Genomic DNA, 26,378 nt, shown 5'->3' with positions numbered 1-26,378 from the left:
GCCTGGAACAAGCAGAGTAACAACTAGATTATTTTGTGACATAACTATAAACATGCCAAACAGTGTGATTGATTATTTTCAGAATATATTTTGCTAAAGTAGTAATAAAGAGTGGAGGAAAAGCAATGCATCTACAAAAGCTAAATCCCAGCCACCTAAAAAGGTTGAGCTCCCTGCAGTCTCATGTATACCCTCCATTTTTCTAGCATATAATTGCTCGCACACAAATACACCCCATTTCAAGACACGAGAGGATTAGAGTATTTGTCCAGCAAATTCCTCAGTAGCCATGGAGTTCAACATCTGTTGTCTGCCTGCTCTGGCTTTTTTTGGGGGGTGGAGTAGAGGGGAACTGGGGAAAACTCGACAGGAGACAATTAAAACTCAGACTAATCCAACTTCCTTCCTTTATCATCTCATTACGGATTTATATCAGTGACCATTTGATTCTCACACTGGCCGAACATACAGCGTGCCCCCCTGCTGTTTGGAATAATCTCTCCCAGGAATTTCCTTTATCCTACAAACCCCATTTCAAGAAAAGCTGAGACATGCATACATTTCATTCATTAAAAACTAAAATCTATAACTTTTTTGAACTGTAATTTACTTCTAACAAAAGTGAAAAAAAATAAAAAATCCTGATAATTATATTGTAGACATATAACTGAGATTTTGGTGGAAACAACACAGTTTACTACTGTGTCACATCACCTCTCTGTGTTATTAGACTTGTTAATCACAGGGGAACTGAGGACACAAGTGGAATTTTTATCCAAAGTCACCGATGTGGACACTGATGCAACCCAATACCATGACAGATTCTGGTCTTGTACCTTTCACTGTAATCAGACTGAATGGTCTTTTTCATCCAACATCTATTTTTCCTCTAATCACACTAAAATGTAAATTTGTCTGGTCACAGCACATTTCCACAGTCTTTCAGTCGATCTGAGATAAACTCAGGTCCACAGAATTAAATATCATTTCTGCACTGAATTACTTTAGTTTTTCATCTTTGTGTAATGCATTTTGAGGCTATGTTTCTGAATCCATAGTTACCATAGAATCACAGAGGTTACATGTTGTGGCACACAAAAAATTTGCCCTACTCCCAATCTTTTCACTGTTATGTACAGTAGATTGTATGAGACTGAAGTTATTTTTAATATGTGTTGAAAAGTATTCTTTTTGAACAATTCTGTCTTTAAGTTTGCTACAACATGTTGACCCACAACCCACCCTTCTAAAAACCAGGTGTTTGGTGGATGCTTTTAGGTCCAACTATGATCTATCACCTGTTACCAACAAATCTGATAACAGTGGAATCTGACAGAACAGTTCTACTTGCATATTCTATGATCTTCCATTTTATTCAGGCACTGCTTGAAGTTGTTTTGAGTGCGTTATGGGCATCAACACCTGCATACATTCTACATGCAAACTACTTAATACAATTAAGTTGGTCAGTGAAAACAATGAAAATCTTGTTTTTGAACATTTTTCAGTTAAATAAAGTTTCAAAATCAATTAACAAATGTCCCAACTTTCCTGGAATGGGGGATTGTATTTGTGGAGTTAGTGATAAACCATGGTAATCATCAACACACCACATGTTTGGGCCATAAAGGGGCCTTGCAATGATCATGTATAATGCATAGTGTTAAGGAAATGAGAAACATATGGCTGGTCACAACTGTTATGAAAGTTGCTTTGCTGCACTGTTGGTGTTGCAGGTTAAAACCTCAGGAAAGACTGAAACAAAGAGGCCTTGTTTGCCACTGGGAGTAGCTTCAAACAGCATGATAATCCAGCCAAGGGTCATGATTTACCATTAGGACAGATTATGACTGCACTAGCATTTCCAATAAGGTGTATGCACAAAGGCAAAACAAGGATTCATCTTTACATATTCAAATAGTCTCCATGGGATTGTGCAAGCCAGGGTTATAATTGTAAATGAAAACTACACTAAAACCTGGAAAGTGAAATAAACATAAAAATGACAATAAACAATTCAACACCAACTAAAACAAAACAGAATTGCAAGTAATGTTTCAGTTTTGCTCCCTCACAACATTAATGATTCATGGAACAAAACTGAAACTCCTTTGCACAAAATGGGATATTTAATAAACAACGGTTTTGTAAAACATAAATCTGCTGTTACCCAGGCTTTTATTATCATGAAATTTAACAAAGATTTTACTGCAAAAAAGGAATCTCAAAAGAAAATGCTTTGTTTCTAGGAATGATTCTGTCAATCCTGTCAAGGATGTTTTTTTTATTTGAAATATAACCACAATTGAAGAAAATATATCTTCATATATAGCTGTTTTTTTTACTATACTATACTATACTATACTATACTATACTATATTGCAACTAATATTGAGCTACTTTAACAAGCTAATACATGGTTTGTAAAATATCCCAGAAGAGGACTGAGACTGTCTTAATTTTAAGAGTGAAAACATTTGCTACTGGTTTATGATTATTACATCTGTAAAGCAGTGGTGGCCGATGAAATTATTTTTTTGGTGGCACAGTATATCAGTCAGTTTTCGAATGCGCTACAACCACACATCACCACTAGGATATGCCAAAGCACATGCACCGCTATTTTAAAATATTAATTTAAATTAAAATAAAAATACAGAGTATGTATTTTCAGTCTTTTGTTTTTTTTAGATGTAAATTTCACCCATCTAGCCTTCAAACATGCACATTTTTCTATGGCTCTATTGTTAAAGTCAGGCATGTCCCTGGCCAAGTGTCTTTTCCACTGATAGTAAGAACAATGCATTTCGACCAGGGGAGAAGGTAGATCACATGGCATTAAAAAAACAGAAGTTAGCCTATGGGCTAAATGATGTTATTGTTACTGCTCCTGCCAGGTTTTGAACCCCCAGCCTCCATCCTCATAGTCAGTCGTGTTCCCCACTGATCTACCTGCTAATGACTAATCTACTTGACTGTTCACTAAACAAATGAAAACATTTTTGAACTCCATTTGAATACAGATTATACACAAAACAGACTTTCTCTATAATGTATAGCTTGTTTATTTAAATATTAATGTTTTTGTAAAATTATTTTATGTGATTCCTATCATCTTCTTCTTCATGTGAGACAGGTGGGACAGAGCCCAAGCGCCCTCTATTTAATGAGCCACCACTGTAAAGAAAAGTTATTTAAAATGTATATTCAGTATTTTCATTGCTTGTGCTGAGCTAAACTTGCTTAAACTTTTTGCCATTTTTCAGTAGCTATGCTTTTACATAGTATGTAAAGCCAAATATGCACCTTTGCCAGATTGTTTTTAATTTTTCTTCATTATTCTTTCAGACTACATGACAAACATAGCTCTAGAAGAAAGTCATGTAGTCTTGAATTACCAAATGAGATATTTACATCTCATGAAAAAGTAAACTCTCAAAAAGTAAACTGCAAGCTTTAATACCCTCGCCCTCTGTATTCTACATACAGTACAGATATAAAAGTCTTTATGTCCACAAAAGCAGTCTGGGTTTAAGTGGCAGAGTTCTGCCAAGGTACCCTGGGGCTATGCAATAACTTCATTCTCCATTTCCTCTAAGCACGACCTCATGGTGGGGGTCAGGTAACAAAACAGCATGAAGCATCAGAGCTTTGAGTTTGGCCCCTGACATGACACAACAGGATCTGTTTACACTGCTGCAAGAAAACAAGACCTACCGCAGTGTGTTATGTATATGTGCTACAGATGCACATGTCTTACAATGCATAGACTCACTGCTGCAGAAATAAGCACTAGTGTCTCAACATCAGCTCTCTGCAGAAAGTTGTCATATCCTTAAACTTTTGGGACTACAATGATTGCATTTACCTGCTCCACAACAGTGTAATCAACTACATGTGTGAGTGCTTGTGAGCGAAAGAGTCTTTAACAGTAGAGCTTTCTTCAGAGTGTGATGAAATGTGTGTTAAGCACCACCACACACTGTCCACATTTGCATGTATTTGCACATTGTACATGTATTCATAAACAAATGAGAGAAGCTTCTTGAGTCATATACTATGGGCTTAAAGTGTGTGGTCATATATAGAGTTCAGTTATAAGGAAAAATGGAACAAAATACAAAGCAAAAATCCAGACCTGAGCTCTGAGACCTGAGACCTGAGTTTTAGCTGACATGAACTGACATGAGCATGACTCACAGGTCTAGTTGTTTTGGGAATGTCCTGTTAACCAAGATTTGATGTGTACAAGTTTAATTGGACCTGTAGATTATTACAGCAAGGCCATAATAATGTGTTTCAGGGTAGGTTTTACTCATTGGTTTTAGCCCCAGTAAAATGGTTGTCGTGCAGAGTATTGTAGCTAAATATAGCAAATACATATTTAGCATTTTCAGTGACTACAGAATTTCATCAGCAACGTGACCTCTCACTCTCAGTAACCTCTCGCTCTCAGTGACCTCTCACACTCAGTGACCTCTCGCAAAAAATAGGTCATCTTGAAACTACACTATATATACATGGTGAAGACGCTGAAGGACTTTTCACCAAGGTATGAACAGTAATTTTGGGTGAAAGGGAAGTTCCATGTATTATTCCAACGAATAAACAAAAATGAAGAGGATATACCCCCCAAGACATATATAGATACCTCAGTTTTGGCTGCTTTGTCTCTTGCTTTGATACCAACAACGTTGCCATTTTCCATCATGTCAAGTCTGAAATTTTTTTTTTTTCATCCCAAACACATCACAAACACTTGAATTTTAAAAAAAAAACCAAAAAAACAACCAATTTAAGGTGACGTTGACGTATGACCCAACAGCCATGGCTGAGTCTACCTCTATGTTTATAGGTTTTTGGCCGTTGCCATCTTGGTTTTTGCAGGGAGGACAAAAGGAGAATCCCACCAAGTTAACAGTCAACGTTAACTTATTGAAAACACTGATCGCACTAAATGTCACTGTTATGACCCTTGGTCATTTATATTATTTTGTTGGTGCTGTTTCTCCTCCTGGACACAGGGTGGTATTTTCCACTCTGTGTGTGTCTCTGTGTGTGTGCCTATTTCCTGTGTTCCAGGTGGCAAAAGATGATTGGCTGGAGCAGTTTTTTTAAGGAGGAAGCTGGTGGAGTTCACTCATTCTCTTTTTCTTTAGGCAGCCAGGTGGGTCATGCGGGAGTGCTGACCAGGATTTTGTCAGCTAGTTTTCATCATTGTAAATTTTGTTAAAAGAGAATTGATCCTTTGTTTTTTTATATTAACAGTCCACTTTTTGTAGGGGAGGAAAGCCATTTTGTTTTTACAGTTTTCTCCTGTTCTGGTTAGGGAGATTAGAAAATGTTGTTCTTTTGTTTATTAAATAAGGAAGTTTCCTGTTTAAGAACCTTTTTGTTTGTTGTTTTGGCCCTGCCCTCCCTGACACCTTTTGTTGTACTGATAAATAAATACATTGGACTGTATAGTGACTGCACGTCCTTTTTTATTGGAGGCTTGAAGAAGGAGAGGAGCCATTTTTATGTTATGCTCTGGTTCCCCTAGCCTGGGGCGTAACAGTTATGAAAATCAGCTACTTTAAATGTTGTTACATCTAGTGTGTTTGATGATAGGAATTGGAACTTTGCGTCATGTAAAAAGATTTTAATTAGCACTAGTTTGCCTAAATAGCAGCGGTGTTTGACAGACCATACAATATAATAGCGTATTTATGCTAAAATTAGTTATTAGCTGGTATGTTTTTGCTGGTCTTGGTGTAATTCTTAAGCATGACTACAGAAAAGCGGTCTGTGAGGGCAAAACATTTTGTTCAATCAACAAAAGCTCTGAAAGTCAAAAGATTAAAAGTGGAGTAAAGAGGCATTTACTTAATATTTTCTTATCAGATGGTCCACCTAAAGGAAATGAGATTATATTGACTTGTGGAAAAAAAAACACTTTCTAGAAAGAGGGTGACGTTTTTTTCAAGCGGAACAGAGTTCTTTGAGGGTACAAAATTTGTAAACCTGCCTAAACGCATTATCAATGTACTTAATATATAGCTTCCTTTTCCAAAGTTGGGGTCAGGACACAAAATTGGTTGCCGAACATTTTTTATGGGGTCACCAGTCAGAAAATTAAAAAAAAGTCCCTAATTCCCTAATTGTAATTGTAGAATGTAATTAATATCTATTATGCACTGCATGTATTATATAAAAGTATTGTGCGTGTATTGTGTAAAAGTAACATGCAGTGCTTTGAAGATGGATGCATCAGTAAAAACCTGAGATGTTATTGTAACATCTAAAGAATTTTTGTCAAAGTGGGTTATGGGGGGACACCAGATTTAGTTTTTGGGTCTTTCACTGAGAAAGTTTGACAAGCCTTGGAACAAAAGGTGTGGTATTAACTACAACATACTGTATGTCTAATTCACTGGCACGTGGTCTCTCTCTGATACACACAATTTTTTTTTGTCCTTACAAACACTTGTAATTTAGTAATTTTCTGGCTTTTTTCACAATGATAGGTTAGAGTTAAAGTACCCTGTTATGTTCTTGGATGACGTGATGTTATGTTCACCTGAAAACATATACACATACATGGCTACGTCATGTGCCAACAGTCACATGCAGACATTAGACATATTGGATAATAAGCTCTCCTCGACACACTGTCTTTCATTAGTGGACTCACTTTGATCACAAAAGCTTAAATGTTAGATGGTGTGTTGTCTTACCTCTGTCAAAGCATGAAGCTGGCCCTCATGAACACATACGCCCATGAACCTGCAAATCACAAAGACATGTCACATTGAGTTAATGCTGAATACTTGTCAGGAAGGACGACATTTGTTACTAATATTTCACTGGGATGAACTAAATGGAAGCACTGAGGCTGCCAGACAGGGTTTATGTAGTTTTACAAAACATCTTCAGATCAATTTAAACAAATTAAGACTTAAACCACTTGTATGACCTTGTCTGTCCACAGTGAACAGAAAAGGCATGGAGAATAGTTAAGAAAAGATTAAGATTCCAGGAGGGCAAGACCAGACAAGTGGTTCCTGCAAGACTGTGTTTCAGAGGACGGTGATAAAAGCTAAGTGGCCTCACCTGCATTCCTTCCACTTCTCACTTTACCTTGCCTATCAATTTCTACATTCTTCAAAAACAACACATACACACTATTGCCTCTTTTTTAAGAATGTTCTTGCTTTTATTCTCAAGAATCTACATTATCTGAGCAAATTTCCTTGATCAAATAAGGAATGTGTTCCTATGTGCATTACAGCATGTAAAATAACTTTGTCCAAGACCTGTGTTAAAGGCCTCATAATTCTGGAGGCAACGAAAAAGATCAACTTTGTGGGTCCTTGTTGGATTTTAGCTAACAATGCCCCCTCAGTATCTGCTTGTTAACACACTGAAGCATGTGTGCACGCTCCCGCACACACACAGTCCACAAGGCACACTCAACAAAGATGGCATTGTAAAACACACTGTGCATGGGCCTAAATACACACAGACATTTATGCATGTATATGCATGTTCAGAAACACACACTCTCCCACTCATGAACCATGAGCAGAATGGGAATTTGACAATGAGTGTTCACAACAAAAAGGAACAAAACAGGTCTGTGGTGTTGGAATGAACAAGACAAAATGCATGGATTTGATTTCTTACATGAATGTTGCAGAGTTGCTCTTCATTTTTTGTGGCACTAAGTAAATCAATTTAGGAAAAATGTTGTCTTTATTCTTTTGTGACTTCACGTTAACGCTTCAAATATACAAATATAAAAAGAAGAGAAGCATTGACTGTAACAGAATTATAATAAATGCTGTACATTCAACATTGGTTTAGTTTTTGGATACTTAAGTTGACTATAACTGGGTTGCACAAGTAAGGCTATAATTTTATTTTAGATTAGGTCTAATCAGAAACAAACCTGTGATACATGATACATTTTGTTGCTTTAGTTTGTTTATTGATGCAAATTGAGTTCAGTCAATCTGCAGATGCTTACCTACCCAAATTAAAATAAATGAATAAATAAATATAAGTAAATGAGTGCATATTCAGGACATCATAACTATAAAAAGGTTTTAGAATTAATGGGCCAACATGGCAAAAGAACAGAAGACAAAACAGTAATAATAAATCATAGTTCTGTCAGGATTCAGTGAATATAAAAGTAGGGATTCGTGTCAGTGGTCAACTGCTCTTTAGTCCTTCATTAAATGTTATACTGTTTGCTAGCTAACTAAAAAGTTATCTATTTTTTCCCACAGTGAATCAGTAGAAAAGCTCAAATATGTCTCAAATATATAAACACTGGAACATTATTGACAAGAATAAAAGTTGTGTTTTGTTTTTGATTTTTTTTAGTTTCAAAAATAAAACTCCTGAAGTCTAAGTTTAAGCTTCACTTGAATCGCACTATCAATGGGAGTTTCCAGTTTAGGTGCAACATAATTCAATCGGGAAGGCTTAAAGAGAGGGTTAAATATTTTTATCATTTTATTTACGATTAAAATTGCAAATCAAAGTTAAACCACAAGGTATCAAAATGAATCCCTGGTGGTGCAAGAATATATATGACATTTCTAATTTGCTAGCTCGCTAAAACAAATCCATCACAACACAGCTTATTAAAAAACACTATAATTCTTGGTAATGTCCTCTGTTCTGGTCTGAAATCCTGGAGGAATACAAAACAGTAGGTAAGGGGCTTACACATTCCTTTATTACATTTTGTTGGACCCGTCACTGACAAGATCCTCTCAAACATTAATACACGTGTTCATAAAGCTGCCCCTGTTCCCTTGTGACAGAGAGGGGTTTTTTGCCTTAAGGCAGCTGCTGCAGCTCTAACAGGGACTGGCAGTGTAGAAAATCCATTGTTAATAGGCTCCCTGTTTGACACAGTTTCAAGCCGAACCCCAAAGGAAACAGGTCACGACCACAGACTCATGAGCAGGTGAGAAGAAACAGAGGCAGAGGTAGAACTTGCACTACAGACAATAAGACAACATGTAGTTAATCACTACAGGCTTTTAAAAAGGATCATATAAATTGTAATGTAATTTTGTCAGAATAAAGGTGGATTTGGTGCATTTATTATTAGTGACTGAGTAATCTGCAGTAAACTCTTAAACGCCAACAATAAGCCCTTTGTGAATTTGTGAAAGAGTCCCTTCTAAGTTATTACGTTATTATCTTATTGTTGAATGTCATAACAGGTCTTTTCAATTAGACTTTTATACAGTTGAGGTTATGTAATAATGCAATGATAAACAGTGTGGAAATGAAAGCCACTGTTCTTCGTCACTGGAGCACACGCTCAATTTAAAAACTGAAATTAAGTTACATGGTTGAGGTGAATTATTTATCTGGTTACTGACCTGAGAATGCACGGATGGGAAAGCCGGTTCATCAGTTGAACCTCTCGCAACATGTTTGCTCTGTTGCTGCTCAGTTTGTTCATCTTCAAGGCCATGATTTGGTCCGAAGCTCGATGGCGTACCTGTTCAACAAAAACATAACGGCACGTTTCATCATCACGCCACAAATACAGTCAACTGTACAGTAAACTGAACTTCAACACCATACAGGCACTGGGACAGCACAGTTAGACCACAGGAAAATGCATATGCGAGGGGGTTTCCAAAAGTTGGTGGAAAAAGGATAGTTGGAAAAAACATGCTCCATCCAGGTCAGTCCACTTCTGCAAGCGTCAATACCAGCCTTCAAGACCATCAGTGTAAAACTGAGGGGAATGCCATTCAAACCATGTCAAAGCTATGTTCTTTATCCACTTTTTGAAGCCCCCTCGTATGTAGGGGTGTAAGAAAATATTGGTTCTGCAATATATCGCGATATTTCATTTCACAATACTGTATCGATATTAAAAAGTACTGTATCGATATTTTTAGGTATTTATTCAAATGCAGATATTGTGCAGGTTCAATTTTGGTTTTCGTGTTTGTTTATAATTTACTTATTATAATTGAACACTTTTGTTAAATAATGTTAGTCCCTTTGTTGGGATTGCACAAAAATAATGTTCTGATGTTAGTTCTGAATAGGGCTGCACGATTTTGGCAAAAAAAAAAAAAAATCCCGATTTTTTCCTCTAAAAACTCGATTTTCGATTTCTATTTCGATTTTTGGGTATAACTAGAAAAGACAACAGAAGTCAGCATGTCGTTTTCGTGAGCAGTCCACAATGCAAGGCACTGCTCTGACCTCAAAGCTGTGATGGGATCATGTGATGAACCCACAGTTTTGTTTTGTTTTTTCTCTTCATTAAACCTTTAAAATGAAGTAGAGTATACAAACAATGTATACAACAAGAAAATAACATAAGTTTGTCAGGGGGAATACACTATAATAAAATGTCCAAATCAGAGCAAATACTTCTGTTTTTTACAGCCTTTTTGTTTCCACATTTATCTAACAGCTTTAAATAAAGTTCAACATCTTACAAAACATAAATAATATTTGGTTTTGTGTTAAAGAACTTACATTTGTGAATGAAAAATTTGGCAAGTAAGAGGACTAAATTAATTATTTAAAAAAAAATTTTATTATTTTTTTTCCCCTTTTTGGGGTACCTGGGCCCACAGAAGTGATACCAGTGTCAGTCAGTGACAGGCATCAGTCGTGTGTGCGTGGACCACGTTAATATGAGTGATCCACATGCAGTTCTATTTAAACTGAGGGATCCGTGCGTGGAACAGACCGACCCAGGACACGCTGGAGGGATTCTATCTGTGGAGCTGGTGGATGTGTGTGGGCACAGGGCTGTGTGGGCTCCTCTGCTGAGGCTGATGACCCCGAGACCCGGACCCGGTTCGGAACAAGACAGTACGGTACGGATCCGGGACAACGGAAGATGAGTGATCCCCATCTCGCTATATTTCAATTGCGGGATCCCTGCGTGAAGCCACGGCTTATATCGGTATAAGTACTGCGGGTTCATTAACAGATTTAACGTCTGTGGTCATTACACGGACTTCTGTGACAGACCGCTGTCACAGGAAGAGCCTACAGTAGCCCGCGGGCGCGCGGCCCGGAGGCAGAAGAAAGATGAAATCGATTTTACGATTTCCCTTTTTTAAAAATCGTCCTAATTAAAAAATCCGATTTCGATTTAAAATCGATTAATCATGCAGCCCTAGTTCTGAACTAATAGAACATGAACATTTGAACAGGATCTTAAACTGTAATGTCTGTAAAACATAATTTAAGTTTGAACACAGGAACATTTTGTGATATAGCATTAGATCCTGTTGTGATCAAATAAAAATGTGTTTAGTGTTTGTGCATATTTCTGGTGTAATTCAGTTCTTCAAGGAAATAATCATTTTAAAAAAGATTTGTACATAATCAAAATTTTGATTAGGGCACACAGCTAGAAGCACTAGTCTTGTGATGAACTTGTTAAAAAATGACTTTTCAAAACCAAGACAAGAGGAAACAGAAAAGGAAGGCAGTAAAAGAGAAGTGAAAATGGGGTCAGTCGTTGCTGATCAGTAGATCTGTCAGTCTAGATCTGCAGAATCAATTCTGTATTACTGTGCACTTTAGTTTCCAGCTCATTGTTACACAGTAGTATAACTATCCATCTATCCATCCATGGAGTGGCTTGTCTGTTTCCCAACATTCCTTAAGTGAAAAACCAAGCAAACATACTTGTACAGGCCGTGGCATAGAAGCAAAGCCGAACCCCCTCCTGATTAAGTTATAAACCGTAAACCATGCAAGCAGCTACAATATACCAAGGTTTAACCTACTATTATGGTTCTTAGATGGAACACCAAAGCCAGTTCTAAACTTTTGGGCAGATAATAGCAAAGACTAAAGGTGTTAACGTGTAAGAATATCTCAGATCTTGGATAACAAGTGGGCCTATACCCCATAGTAGGGTTTAGAGGTGACTGTTGACCCTGTCTTGCAACAAAAGACAACCTGGAAAAAACTTTTGACAGTGCCACAAATTCAGTTTGACCATCTCACCATGTGAGGCTGTATGACTTACATCTAATTAACAACTAGAAAAGCACTCAGAGAGCGCAGACCTCTGCCAAGTCAGATCAGTACCCCCACCCCCGATCACCACCAAAATTTAACATTTGTTCCTTGTGCCAGGAACAACATTTCCTGACATTTTCATCCAAATCTGTCCATAGCTTTTTGAGTTATCTTGCACACGGACAGACAAACAGACAGACAAACCAACACCAGCAAAAACATAACCTCCTTGGCAGAGGTAACAAATAGGAATTCAGCTTGAAATGACACACTGATCAACATGACCCAAACCTAAGAGTCTGCAAAACTGTCATCACAAGTTGGGTGTTTTTTCTCTTTCACAGCCAAGAGCTTATTCTTCAATACCCACTTCCACTCTGGTAGTTTTTAGTGGACATACAAATATCACTTTTACAGTGCAAATATTAGCTCGGCTTCATTGTTCACAGCTATACTGGCACAGGCAGATGGCATGCAGTGGTGATGTTTTGTTCTTGTACACTGCAGAATAACATTTAGAGATGGATCATCCCACTGTCTGCATACACTAACACCAACGTTTATCAGACCCATTTTGTACAATGTGGCTACTGATAAAATTGTAAGACTCTGAACTCTTAGTATCTACAGGAAGTTTAACAATGTTTTTAGAGCTGTACAGTCATGTGACTCAATTGTAGTTTTAAAAAAAAAAAAAAAAAAAAAAAAAAGAGGCGTGAATGCTGGTGATAATCACACAAAAATGAACAAATATGTAACTAGAAACACTCGGAGAGCGCAGACCTCCGCCAAGGCTGATCAGTGGCCCCCCCCCCGTGGGCCCCCCCACCCCCGATCACCACCAAAATTTAATCATTTCTTCCTTATCCCATTTCCAACAAACCCTGAAAATTTCATCCAAATCTGTCCATAACTTTTTGAGTTATGTTGCACACTAACGGACAGACAAACAAACAAACAAACAAACAAACAAACAAACCCTGGCAAAAACATAACCTCCTTGGCGGAGGTAAAAATCATCTTCTTGTATGTGAAAACAACTTGCCATTTTTTCTTCAGAATCTGAAAATTTGAGTCTTCACACCTTCATACAGATGTGGAATCATACTTTTGGCATTGTTGTAGTACCCCTCTATGTCATGGAAACAACAAATAAATCAGTGTAACCACTTCTGCTTAGAGGTGTTCAGTCCACCTGTCCTTCAGTTAGATTCTGCCAAAGCTCATTCATTTTCCACTGTGTCCAACTGCAGTTATCATATCACTGTATTTAGAAACATGGGACTCACAGGGAAGCAGGGGTTTTTCATCATAAAACATCTGCCTAGATCAGATGATATGTGTATTGTTTGAATCTGAAATATCCGATTAAAACATCACATTGGTACAACAACGCAGGCTGAACTCTGGAAGGTTCAAGGTTAATGCTAATCAGCATACATATAGGCACTGTATTCACAACAAGCCACCAATCATGTGATTCATGCGAAAAGTCAATTAGTTTTGATGCTCTCATATTGATGTTACTGGCTTAGGTGGTGCCCCAAATGTCTTGGGTGCGACATTGAGTAGACAACGTAATTTGGTCAAAGACTAGTTGAAAATCTTGGCTACTATGAGTACCAGGGGAAAGCCTGCTTTCCTAGTCATTGTTGGTGGCTGTCATAAAAGTTGCTGAAATGATCTGGCGTTAACACCACAGGTTTCAGAGTCACCACAATGCAACACCTTTAATTACCCAGAAATGGAGTTCTTCTGAACACATATGTACATGTAAACCACAGAAGCTGCCTGACAAATGAATGAGCAGCTGCAGACTTAAATATCTTCACTCGCTTACTGACAAACATGACAGACACATATTCAGACCACAACACATTTTCAAATCAACTGCAGTGAAGAGGTTAAAATTATTAACAGGCTGTCAGCTGGAAAGAACATATATCTAAAAATATAACAGAGTTTCACACAAGCAAAAACAAACAATGACAACCTTATAATTAGGTCAGCATTAATTACATTTATGTTGCTGCACTTTCGGCAGGTTCAATCAACATTTCAACCATTTAAACCTCTGCGCACATTGTATAATAAAACGCACAGCCACTAGACATCTCTCAGTTAAAGTAATGACAAAAGACATAGTTTGAGGACATTAAGAAATAATGTGGAATCATAGGGAGTTGTTGCAAAATGGGTCACAAAGCGCGGGTCACCACCCGTTAAATACATTCTAATAAAATGAAATAAGCAGTAGGCTAATTTTTCTGATTAAGGAAGATTGTTCTTTGAAATTATCTAATCGGCCTCCATAAAACCTTGTTAAATGCAAGACAGGCCTCTGTCAAAAATAATAAAAGAATTAAAAATAAATTCAAAATATTACATAAAAAAATAGTTGACAACTATTCAATTAATGGTTAGAGGTCTAAATTTTAGTACAACAGTTCACAAAACATGTAAGACAGGTCAAATTGGATCCGTCCTAACTCGGGATGTCATGAGAACCGATACTTACGATACCATTCGATACTATGATGAAAAAAAAATGTCAATACTAATTTTTTAAGAATCGATACCATCGGTAGGCTACTATTCTTCCGGAATTGATGGGGGCAGTACACACCGGCAGTACACATGCAACAGGTACAACAACTCACGAAAGAATGGACACAGCTGCCGCAAATGCTCCGCCTCATCTAATGGACAAAAAAGGACCAAAAGTCGTGTGTGGAAGTATTTCAGGTAGACGACCACGACGTGGTTATGGACACGCATAAGCCACAGTGTAAATGCCGCCACCACAGAATTCAAACGGGGGGGTACCATGAACCGAGCAAAGCACCTTGGAGACAGGCACCAGATCTGTTTAAAGAATTTAAGGTGAGTTCTGTTATTCAGCATTAAACATCTGACATGTGATACCATCAGGGTTCGACACTGGCACTGGTCCTATGGCCTGACGCAGTTTTTATAGCCTGGCCCGTTCGGACTATACCAGCGGTCACTAACAGGTGGACCGCGGTTCGGGTCCCGGTCTGAACCCAGAACCCATCCCGTACGGACCCGGACCTGCAGCTGGTGGTGGAGCACTTCAATTTTAACCAGTGCAGCTTACAATAGAGTAGATGAGGAAACACACAGACCGATTGCATGTGTGTAGAGCCATCCCACATGACACCACTCAGCCAATCACATCTGTGCATTCAAAGCAGGAAAACATGACTGACAGCACCGACAGATGAGCGAGTTAGAGGCAATAGCAATATTCATTTATGTGCAAATACTTAAAGTATTTCTTGTTTTAAGTTTATGAGTTCTTATGATTTCTTTTTTTTTACCGTGGTATCAATATGGTATCGAAAATCATCTTTTAGTGGTACTAGGGATGTAATGATTACCGGTATCACAATAAACCGCGGTAAAATTGCAGACGGTTAGTATTACCATTTAAATTCTAGTTATCATGATAACCGTGTTTGATTACTGCGTTCTTCCAGAGAAAACGCCTACGTAAAGATCTGCTTTTATGTCAGATATTTAAGTATAGTTTTAATTGATTACAATTTCAGTTTTCTATACCTAATATTTGGAACCAATATTCATATTTAAAATCTTTGAAAAGGTTCGTTAAACATCTTTGTGTTATTTATGCAATAAATTATATACATTTTTCAAATCAGATTACATTTTTTTTGTGTGTTTTCTGGCCTTTTGTGTTGATATAGTAGGTTAAAGTGAAAAAAATAACAGACAGATGATATAAATGAAGTTGTGCTGAAAAAAAAGATCCAAAACATGGGTATAGTAAACATTTGTTTATATAGTATATAAAGGCAAAATCAAAAGTACTGAAAAATGGCCAAAATAGGCTCAGACCACTAAGGGTTAATATTTGAATGTTTCTGCAACAGAAGGTACATTGTACCAATTATTTTATTTGGTTTTTTTTGTTTTGTTTTGTTTTGTTTTTTTCAAAATACAACTTGGTTAAATTATTTCAGTGCGTGTATTAGTACTTTTTGAACATTTTGAGCACAGTTTCAACAATACCGCGATAATAATGATAACCATGATAATTTTGGTCACAACAACCGTGATATGAAATTTTCATATTGTTACATCCTAAGTGGTATCAGTATCGATTCCTGAATTTTTGGTATCGTGACATCCCTAATCCTAACAACCACATGCAAGGTGCTCTGTTCACTAGAACAGCCAGCAGCTTCAAACTCATCTCCTAATAATGCCTCTTTGAATTTCTTTCATCAACACAGCCATGGTAAACTGACGACACAGTGAATGTGAAAGATCACTTACAACAGGAAAAAGAACTGACGATGTGACCGAGGCAATATGAGTTCCATAGGAGGTAAAAGAATGAATGACTGCGATGAATAAAATTAACGTTACACTTCTAGAAAATATGTTTTTAAGTGTAAAATAAAAAGCCTTATCTGAATATGTGTAAAAAGCAGAGCAGATGATGCATTTTGCTGATGTGTGTTTGTATAGGTCCGTCTCATTCTCCCACGGACATAATCACTCAGTTCAAGTTCAAAGCGAGAGGCCTGGCTCCAACAGCTCCACGGCCCCCACTGCAGGACGGCAGAAACAACAGATGGCCACTCCTCTGAAGGCCTCCACCCCCACATCCGTTTATCCTCCTCCGACCCCCACTCTTCACTCTTCACATCCCCCCATCTGCATATAGTCCCGATCCCCCTCTTTCTCCTCCTCCTCTTTCCAGCCTCCAACAAACTGTCATCCCCAATCCCCATCTTTACGCTTGTATTCATCAATGCCAACTTCTTCTGAGTGACCATTTCTGCAATCTCTTCTACAAACCTCTACTTCACCTTCACCAAAATGTCTTTTCATGACCCCTACCGCTGTAGTCCATGTCCTTTGTTCTCCATAAACTCCTAAAACCTGCTCTCAGTCCCCATCTTCCATTCTTCTTAACACTAAACAGCACCACTTCTCACCATCACAGACTTTCCCCTGGTCCCTCCTTCTAGTTTCAACCTCTATCATCATCATCATTCTCTTTGACTCCAAGCTTTGTCCCCCTGCCTTCAGATGATTTTCTCATAAATTCCAATGGTTTAGTTATTAAAGTCAGATATCTGATTTATTCCCTGTAATGATCAGTTCAGATTCCGGAGTCAAATTCTAAACTTTTAATTGTGTTACCTCATAGTGACATGCTCAGTGTGACTCAGTTCCATTGAAGTGTCCATGAAGTGTGCATGTGTACTGAATTTCCCCAGGGATAAATAAAGTTCAGTGGTATCTGTAAGTGTATGATTCTGGGAAGTAAGAACAGAAGTGGTGGATTTACAGTGTGGATTGATAAATATCTTCTGCTGTTGTTTTGACTGATAAGTCCAATATCAATCCATCTTAGAACCAGTCTACATACATATTACCTGAGTAAATAAATAATAAAATATGTGTAATATACAAAATATAGAGAACAATTTCATGATTAAAATGAAAATAGTGTTAAATGAGTAAATGGATGAATAGGATTTGTTTTAGTAGTAACCATGAGACTGCAGCAGCAGTGAAAGCAGGTTGCGAGGGGGTTACAGAACTGTGATTTGGAAGATGGAACAGCGAATTTAGACATCCAGGACCAACATGGGCTCAATACGTCTAATAAAAATCAAGCAAAATATGTCTGTATGGAGAACTGCTTCAACCATGCCATCATGATCCACTCAAAATGTCACCAGTAAGTATTAAACCCCATCAGCACAGCGCAAAATAATAAAATTAATAATGGAAAAATGAATGTCACACCAGCCAGCCTATCAAAACCAGATCCTGTTGTATAAATGCACATGTGATGGCAGAGTAGGATGTAAATGTCCCTGCTGATGGGTGTTGCTAAAGAGGCATTCATTGAGCAGAGCTGAACTAATAACGCTGAATGTGTCTGTGTGGCTGCCATTCTCATGCCTGAGGGGGATGGGGCTGAGGAACAGGGTTAATAAACCCCTAAAAGAGCGATGCTTTGAAGTGCATGCACTCCAACTTGACCTCAAAATGCCAGAAAGAGACTACTGGGCTCAGACTTCTAGAGCTCAGAAAAGCTCTTTGACCCATCAAGAACGTCAGCCTGATAAGATGAGATCATGAAACGGAACATGACTTTGGACTTCATAGTTCCTTATTAACTTATTACTTAATACCATTTTCAGGTCAGGGACAAGGACATCAAGTTCCTTTATTGTTATCCTACTGTCCTCCTGTTTACTGCCCTTAAGACACAGTTGACTGTTTCGCCTTTTGTCACGTAACAGGGAAAGAGAAATCAATCCTGTGGTCATATGAGTACTGACGGATGATGGACGAATGGTAAAATAGAAAATGCAGGGTTTCCGCAGGTCTCAGGTAAACACAAGACTTTTTTGAGACCACCGTATTCTTACAAACACAGTGAAATTAAATGAATAGATGAAATTTCACATCTGATTCAAAATACAACGGATATGACAGATAGTCTTAGTTCCAAGTGAATTCATTTATTCTCATTCAACATGACGACTCATGCTGTTGGTTTGGCATGTAACCATATTAGCAGAAAATATTCATAATTAATAAATAAATACATAAATACATACATACATACTAAGTGGGCTCCACAGTTTGCATTCATATCTACTGACCCCATGTTGGTTTAATTTGTTGTTTTGTCACAGTGTGATCAATATAGCTTTTTTTCCTTTCACACTGAATTCAATATGACTTAATTAAAGTAAAGTTCATACTTTCCATGATCTAAGCAACTTCGATCAGTGGTAAGAAGCAAAAATCATATCCAAGTATTTTTAGACTGGATATATTTTATGCAGGACCTTAATGTTTAGTTATAAATCCAAGCCATGTGTGAGATACCATAAGTACACTTATCAAAACAGACTATAATCAAATAGAACGCAAGTACCTGGATATTCTCCCTGAAAATAAGCAGCTGCAAAACATGAAATTTACAAAATATGGAAGGCATGACAGAGAGCATTGCATCATGGGTCATCTGCAGCCTTAATGCTGCTCTCAGGTGTTTAAGTCAGTATATAGTGATTCTTTAGAGTTCAGTCAGTCTGCTTTAACCTGCAGGAGTTTGTGTGATGTTCTGCTGCTGAGGGAATCAGCCAAACCAAGACGTTAATCAGTACAGTAACTCAGTGAGCTGCAGGCTGCTGCAGACATCAGTTGCTTTGAGGAAGTAATGGCATAAAACGCAAGAGATCTTTTGTGCTACTTGAGAAAAATAAAAAATGGGGTGTGCTGCAGACAGGAGAGAAAAGAGGGATGCAAACACTGGTATGGCATTACAGAGGAAACAGGCTGTGTATCACAGGCTCAACCTACATCACTATGAATAGTATTGCTTTAATCTGCATCTTTGACAATATATTGAGCAGATATATTACCCAGTAGAACTGAAACGATTAATCAAATAATTGGCTCAAATCAAATTGATTAAAAAGTTATTCAATTACAGTTTTTCGGATCTGAAGCTTTGTTTCCTTTAGGGGTGTAACGGTGCAGAAAAATGTTGGGTTGGTACATTTTCGGTACAGGGGTCTTCATTATGATACATTTTCAATACATTTCCAATATGGTGAAGGGGGTGTTTAGGGGGGGTGCGCTCAGTCGATCATCAATATGCCTATATTCCAATATATTGCCAAAAGATAGAAGATTGAGGTGAAATGATTTATTGATTAAAAAATTATTCAGTTACAATTTTCCTGAATCAAAGCTTTGTTTCCTTAATTTCTCCACTGCTAAACATTGGTTCCACTGTTGCGTTTCACACAGACACTTATTGTGATGCACATGAGGCCAGGATCAACACAAACAACATGGAGCATAGCTCAGAAGAGAAAGACAAAAACGCAGAAAATGTCTATATGTTGACTTTTCTACATCGGAACCATCACTTACTCCTTTAACCTTTGAAGCTTTAACACAAACATTTAAAGATGAGTGTGTATTTGTTTCAGTTAGATGTTAGATCCATTTTCAGTTGGTATAAGTTAGTAAGTTGGATCCAAATGTGTTGAAGACTGCAGTGCATATATTGTTTGTGGATGTTCTTGAACTGGTTTGTTGTTGAATATATACTTTTATACTGTTATTATTGGTGTTGTTATTTCTATATATATATATATTTTATATATCCTTTTACTTTTATACTTTTTGTGATTTTTGTTTTAATTGGTTGTGGAATAAAGGACAAATTGTTATTTTCAGAAATGTCATTTTCACATTTTTACTATTTTTTCACCTATTCAAATAATTGTTCAATTGAAGCAAGACAAATAATCGATAGATTAACCGATTACAAAAATAATTAATTGATTACCCGATTACAAAAATAATCGATAGGTGCAACTCTACTACCAAGCCTTAAATGTATTCATTTTAACACAATTCAAGAGCGTATATTTCAGGCCTTAGAGCCCTCATAAAGGAATAAGAGAGAAAAAAAAAAAAAAAAAAAAAACACCACTACCCCCACCCAGGATCTCATCCTACCTTGTAGACATCAGAGAAGAATCCAGAGCCAATCCACTCACAGTTGAAGTCATCAAGGCGTGTAAGACAGGAGAAGGCACTGATGAGGGCTCTGTAGGATGAAGGCCACACCCTACCCACCTGAACACCACAAAAATCTGATCAAAATCAAGTCTTTATCTGATCGACAGCTGCAAGGACAGTGTTACAACTTGCTTGTTTCTGCAGTCAAACTGGAATAAACAGTTGAGAAGGATACGCAGTTACTTTAGTAGGGAACTATAAGAATTCCTAAACTTCATACGGTGCATGATACATTGTTCAGCTGTTGATAAAGACTGGCCAAGGATCAAACAAAGACTGACCTGTGAAGGCGGGCCCATTCCTGTCTCGCAAACCCCTACCCCTCCAACGCCATCTCTGTCCTCGCTGAGGCGTTCGGGTCGCATTGGGAACCCAGCGATTGAGTTGCGTTTATTGCGGTCCATGGTGATGTGAAAGATGGTGACACCAGTGAGGGTAATATCCTGTAATGTACCCACATGACAAGAGCACTAGATTGGTGTGACGGAGCCGATGGTTCCACGGCAGCACGGGATTTACTCAGTTTGTGTGCTGGGGGAAAATATGTCACACACATAGACTTGAGTTTCAAGTTTTTGTACAGGGAATCCCGGTGACAAACACTGGATAGATCCGAGATAAGTCCTGCTGGTTCAGTTTCCGCTCAATGCCTGGGGTTTCACATGTTTGGCAGATGTATAATAAACCCTTTGAGACCTACAGAAAGCAAAAGACAAAAATTACTACACAGGCATTTGGTGAGATTGTTGTGGTCACCTGTTCATACAAGGATGCACAGACTTTGGAGACAATCAGAAAACAAAGCAGGTCAGATACAACATATAGAGGTGTGTGATATGATCCAAAACTCTCAGTTCTTATTTTTTATGCCATGAAGATAGGTTCATATTTAGATAATCATACATAGCACAACATCTTTTTTGTGAATTTGAGTCCTAGTTTGCATATATGACAACCACATGCAACGGACTATTTCTGTTAATACTTAAAAATATATATATATATATATATATATATATATCCCTGACAAATACAATTTACTCATTCATATTTGATTATATTTAACTCACTTTACAATGCAACAAAAAGGATAACAGAAAACAAACTAAATGCAGGCCTACAACATGAATGTGGTGTAAAATATCCTAATTATAATTAGCCATCGTGGACCAGTATCAGTATCTTTTTTTTTTTTTTTGGGGGGGGGGGGGGTTCTATATCTTATCAAATAAATGTAATTAAAATGCTCTTCTTTGCCTCTGATGCAGCTGCCTCTCTTTGGTTTTAGTCACCATTGTGGTGTCTCGCAACATCCTGCTCATAGCACTACTCGATCAGCATTAGTAACAGCCCATATATACTGAAAGGTGAAGAGAACATTCATTTATTTACTCAAATTTAGTATCTATAATCCTTGCAATTTAATGTAAAAACTGACAAGAAATATTGTTGACTGCTGATTTGACATATTTTTATTTTGAGCAAATTAGGGCTACAGGATTGAGTGTAAAACTAATCTTGCAATTAATGTGGACAATATTGAGATTCAAGTCTGTTTGTTTGGTTATTATTGAAAATGCTCAGATTACTGATCATTCTGACATGGTTTTTGTTTTCATTTTGCATGTTTCACACAGTACATTCTCTCTGCTCTTTGCTGCTGATTCCGAAGTATCACCATATGCACAGTGAACCTCCAATTTGCAGCCTTTCGGCATTATGTCATTCTTAATTGGGCTTTACAGAAAAAAGCTGAGGCTCAGATCGTATTGATTTTGCAGTGCTCTGCAAAAGGATACTGGTTCCAAGCAGAGATGTAACGATATGAAAATTTCATATCACAGTTATTGTGACCAAAATTATCAAGGTTATCGCAGTATTGTTGAAATGTGCTCAAAGTGTCCAAAAAGTACTTATACACACTGAAATAATTTAACCAAGTTGTATTTTGAAGAAAAAAAAACTAATAAAATAACACACAATGTACTTTCTGTTGGCAGAAACATTAAAATATTAACATGTAAACATCAAACATGCAAATGTGCATAAAAGATGGCACTTCATGGTCATAAGATATAACTGCACTAAGGGTGGGAATTCATAGGATTTTATTAATATCAATGCCATTGTCGATTCTGCTTACCAATCCAATTCTTTATCAATTCTCCTATCGATTCCTGAGTGGTTTTTTGAGTGGGAAAAAAAAGGAGTTGGACAGGTCATAGTGGAGCTTGTTTGACCATTTTCCATATCAAATGATTCTGAATGTCACAATGAGAGAGAGAAAGAAGAGAGAGAGAGAGAGAGACAGACGGACAGACAGAGAGAGAAAGAAAGAAAAGAGAGAGAGAGAGAGAGAGAGAGAGAGAGAGAGAGAGAGAGAGAGAGAGAGAGAGAGAGAGAGAGCTCATTTCTCCAGGAAATGAGCAGTATCACTGTGAAATTTCTAAGCACAGCAACCGAACACGGTTTTAATGACAATTACAATTTAAAGGTCCTGTATAGACTTTCTGCATGATCTTAAAAAAAGTGTTATTTTTAGATATATGCTTGATCGTAGTCTGCAATTTAAAATGAGATTATCAGCACCAGAATAGGTTATTTCCAAATGCTATTTCCAGCTTCCCCGGTGGGGTTGGACAAGACTGGACTGATTTACGGCAGACTTACGTCGCTATGACAACACCACATCAACCAGCAGAGTTTAGAAGTGAGACGTAAGCTGAACAAGTGAGGAGTAAGATCTGTTCCATTTCCTAAAGAAAGGGATTTCTTGTATTTATTTTGTTGTAATGGCGGACACTGGAACTGGAGCTGGACTGGCAGAAAGAAAAGAAAGTTAAACGGTAGAATGAAAGAGCACAGAGTAAAACACCGGTAAACCTCTGCATTGAACCGATGGACAGAACTAAGGGAGTTAAAAGGAATGAAAACAGAGCTGGAGTTGGCCCTCTTCCTTCTACACATGTATAGAACGCTTCTGTTCTTTATACATATGCATTGGAACATTGTATTTGACTATAGTGGCTGTTGGTAGCTCAGTCAAACACTTAGTAAATGCTTCTGTGTTAGCCGTATGGCTAGTTCTGTGATGTAGGTAATCTGTTTTATTTGGAGCATTGTTTCAGTCCAAACTAAGGGCTTTGTAAGGTGAGACTGAAATGGTTCTGTATGGAATTGAATGTTCATGCCAGGGCCTGGATACTAAATTGTCCTTCAGGAACAAGACAATTCTAAAACTAAAATACTGTGAATGCAGAAGGCTGAAGCAGCTAGCGCTGAACTGCTAATGCAGAATGATGAAGACGTTGAATGACTAAAGTCATTTAGGAAAAGGACTAAATACTTTGTGGAAAAGCTAGAGCAAATGTATATTATTGGGACATGTGTTAAACACCAGTCTGTGAGGAACAGGAGCTCCGGAGTAAAACAGACATAGAAGCAGGAGTCTGACTTACAAAGTTTGGTTTCACTTTCGTTTTCACACCTGTTACTAAACTACGCTACCAATGGACTTTATGAAGTTTGCTCGCGGTCTGGTTTCAAACGTCACTTTGCACCCTGCAAGTTGCTGTTTTGAAAAAAGAAATGCAGAGTTGTAAAGAGGATCCGCTCTTCAGTCATTAGCTCCAAAACGCCTTGGCCAAAGTTATGCCCTTACAACAGTAGGCGCTAGTGCTCATGGGAAGTGGAGTCTTTGTCCCTTAAAAACACCACCGATTCCAGCCGAAGGTGTCACTACAATCCCCTTTAAAAGAATTCTTTGTACAGGACCTTTAAACGGTAATACTAACCGTCGGGAATTTTACTGCAGTTTATCGTTATACCACTAATCGTTGCATTCGTAGTTCCAAATATCGATTATCAGTCTCCATTAGAGCTGCACAATATATCGTTTGAGCATCATCATGTAAGTGTGCGCAATAGTCACATTGCAGATTCTGCGACGTAGGAGGCAAATGAACTCAACGTGCTCTCATCTAATTTCAACCTGGTACCTGACACACACTGTGGACAGCCATCCACCAATCACAATCGTTCTTAATCAGTTTGCCGAAGCAGATCACGTCCCCTGCACATACAGTGGGTCACTGGTAACAACAATGAAAAATGAGCAACGAACAAGAGAAAATCACCGAAAACAAAGACTTGGTGCCAAAAAGAAAAGCAATGTCCAATATCTGGAATTATTTTGGCTACAAGAAGGATGACATAAAAACCCATGTTCTGTGTCGACAGTGTCTTCCACCTGTCGACATCACAAGAGGGAACACAACTAATTTGTTTGACCATTTACATCGGCACCACACAGCTATTACATCCTTCTGAATACTTTTTCATATCGCAATATATATTGCAGGGTTAAAAAAAATCGCAATGTCAGTTTTTTCCAATACCGTGCAGCCCTAGTCTCCATGTCTACATGTTGGTATTTCCTCAAATCATCCAGCATACAGTAAAAGCAGGACAATTGTACAATACAAAAATAACACAGGCATACAAGAAAAAAAAAAAAAAAAACGAGAAAAGCACTTTGAGAGCGCAGACTTCCACCAAGGCAGATCAGTCGCACTGCCAGAAAAGAACTTGCAATGCACAGAAGAATCTACTGTGTTTTGATAGTGTTGACTCAGAGCTGCTTATATTTGACACTGCTGTAGCCAAATGTTTAAAAGCATTATTTGAAGAACAGAGATTTATCTGACTGATTGCATTATTTGATGAAAATGTAGTCATGGGTAGTAATTTGATAGACAGAGATGTATGAGATGAAGTACACACACACAAAAAAAAAAAAAAAAAAACACACTGAAGAACACAAAGCATTTAAATAATTAATGACATTTTTACGATAAACACTTTTTCTATTGTCACACAATATAGAGTATTTTTTATATGACACAGTCCTATTAAAACATTATTATCATCATCATCATTATTATTATTATTATTATTATTATTATTATTATTATTATTATTATTATTATTATTATTATTATATTGACTTGTGCTCAAGGAAAACAGAAAAAAAGAAAAGTTGCTATTTTATATTTCTTGAAAAGTGTGTATTTCTGATTGAAACTGGTTGTTCCCCTGCGATGGACAGGCAAACCCACTTGGGCTCAACAGGCCCAAATGTAATGGCTGTAATAGGGGCCGATTGTCCAATTATGGGAGATTAGCCAAGGAGTAGTTCAGTTCAGGTCCAGGACCTTTCTGCCATCCAAAACAAAACCAGCAGGGCACAAAGGGGAGAAGGGAAGGAAGTCTGTGGCTCCAGGTAAACACTGGTAAACAATGTGGCTTTCATATCAAACTCAGAGAATATACTCCAAGCCAGAGAGAGGTCTATGTGGTTCATGAACCAAGCTGAGGCTGTTTATGAGAAGTGGAGTGAAACCATATATACATACCCATTAAGAGGAAGCTAAAATCTGTCTATTTTTTTGGTCTTTTCGACATACTTCTGCTTTAAATCTAACTATCTGATATTGTGTGTGTCCTACCTGTTTCCTGATAAAACCCAGGTTACACCTGCCTTAGATGAGGTTAACAACTGTGAAGAATTAAATGTGAAGAGATGTATTATATCAATCATGCCATCGAAAATGTACATTGTACACTTTGTGTATTTTCTGTAAATTAAACTCCCTCTGTATCTGATTGTAGCACTATTATGTAGGCTATTATACATAGCATACTTGGGCATATCAACAATCCCTCAAAATATAGTAATATTT

At 37.6% G+C, this 26,378-nt stretch overlaps 1 protein-coding gene across 1 annotated transcript in view; it reads right to left on the bottom strand.

Annotated features, from left to right (window-relative positions):
- tesk2 (testis associated actin remodelling kinase 2) overlaps nucleotides 1–26,378 on the bottom strand; it is a 59,900-nt gene that overhangs the window by 28,052 nt on the left and 5,470 nt on the right. The window contains exons 2-5 of the mRNA XM_030159496.1: nucleotides 20,919–21,333; nucleotides 20,575–20,694; nucleotides 9,387–9,508; nucleotides 6,717–6,765 (exon numbers count right to left, since the gene is read on the bottom strand). Coding sequence (XP_030015356.1) covers nucleotides 6,717–6,765; nucleotides 9,387–9,508; nucleotides 20,575–20,694; nucleotides 20,919–21,041 — 414 coding nt within the window. The 5' untranslated portion in view covers nucleotides 21,042–21,333. The remainder of the gene's footprint in view (nucleotides 1–6,716; nucleotides 6,766–9,386; nucleotides 9,509–20,574; nucleotides 20,695–20,918; nucleotides 21,334–26,378) is intronic.

This window comes from Sphaeramia orbicularis, chromosome 17 (genome assembly GCF_902148855.1).
Source record: "Sphaeramia orbicularis chromosome 17, fSphaOr1.1, whole genome shotgun sequence".
Taxonomy (NCBI): Eukaryota; Metazoa; Chordata; class Actinopteri; order Kurtiformes; family Apogonidae; genus Sphaeramia; species Sphaeramia orbicularis.
Note: the sequence above shows the minus strand (reverse complement) of the source record. Positions and strands in the feature narration are given on the sequence as shown.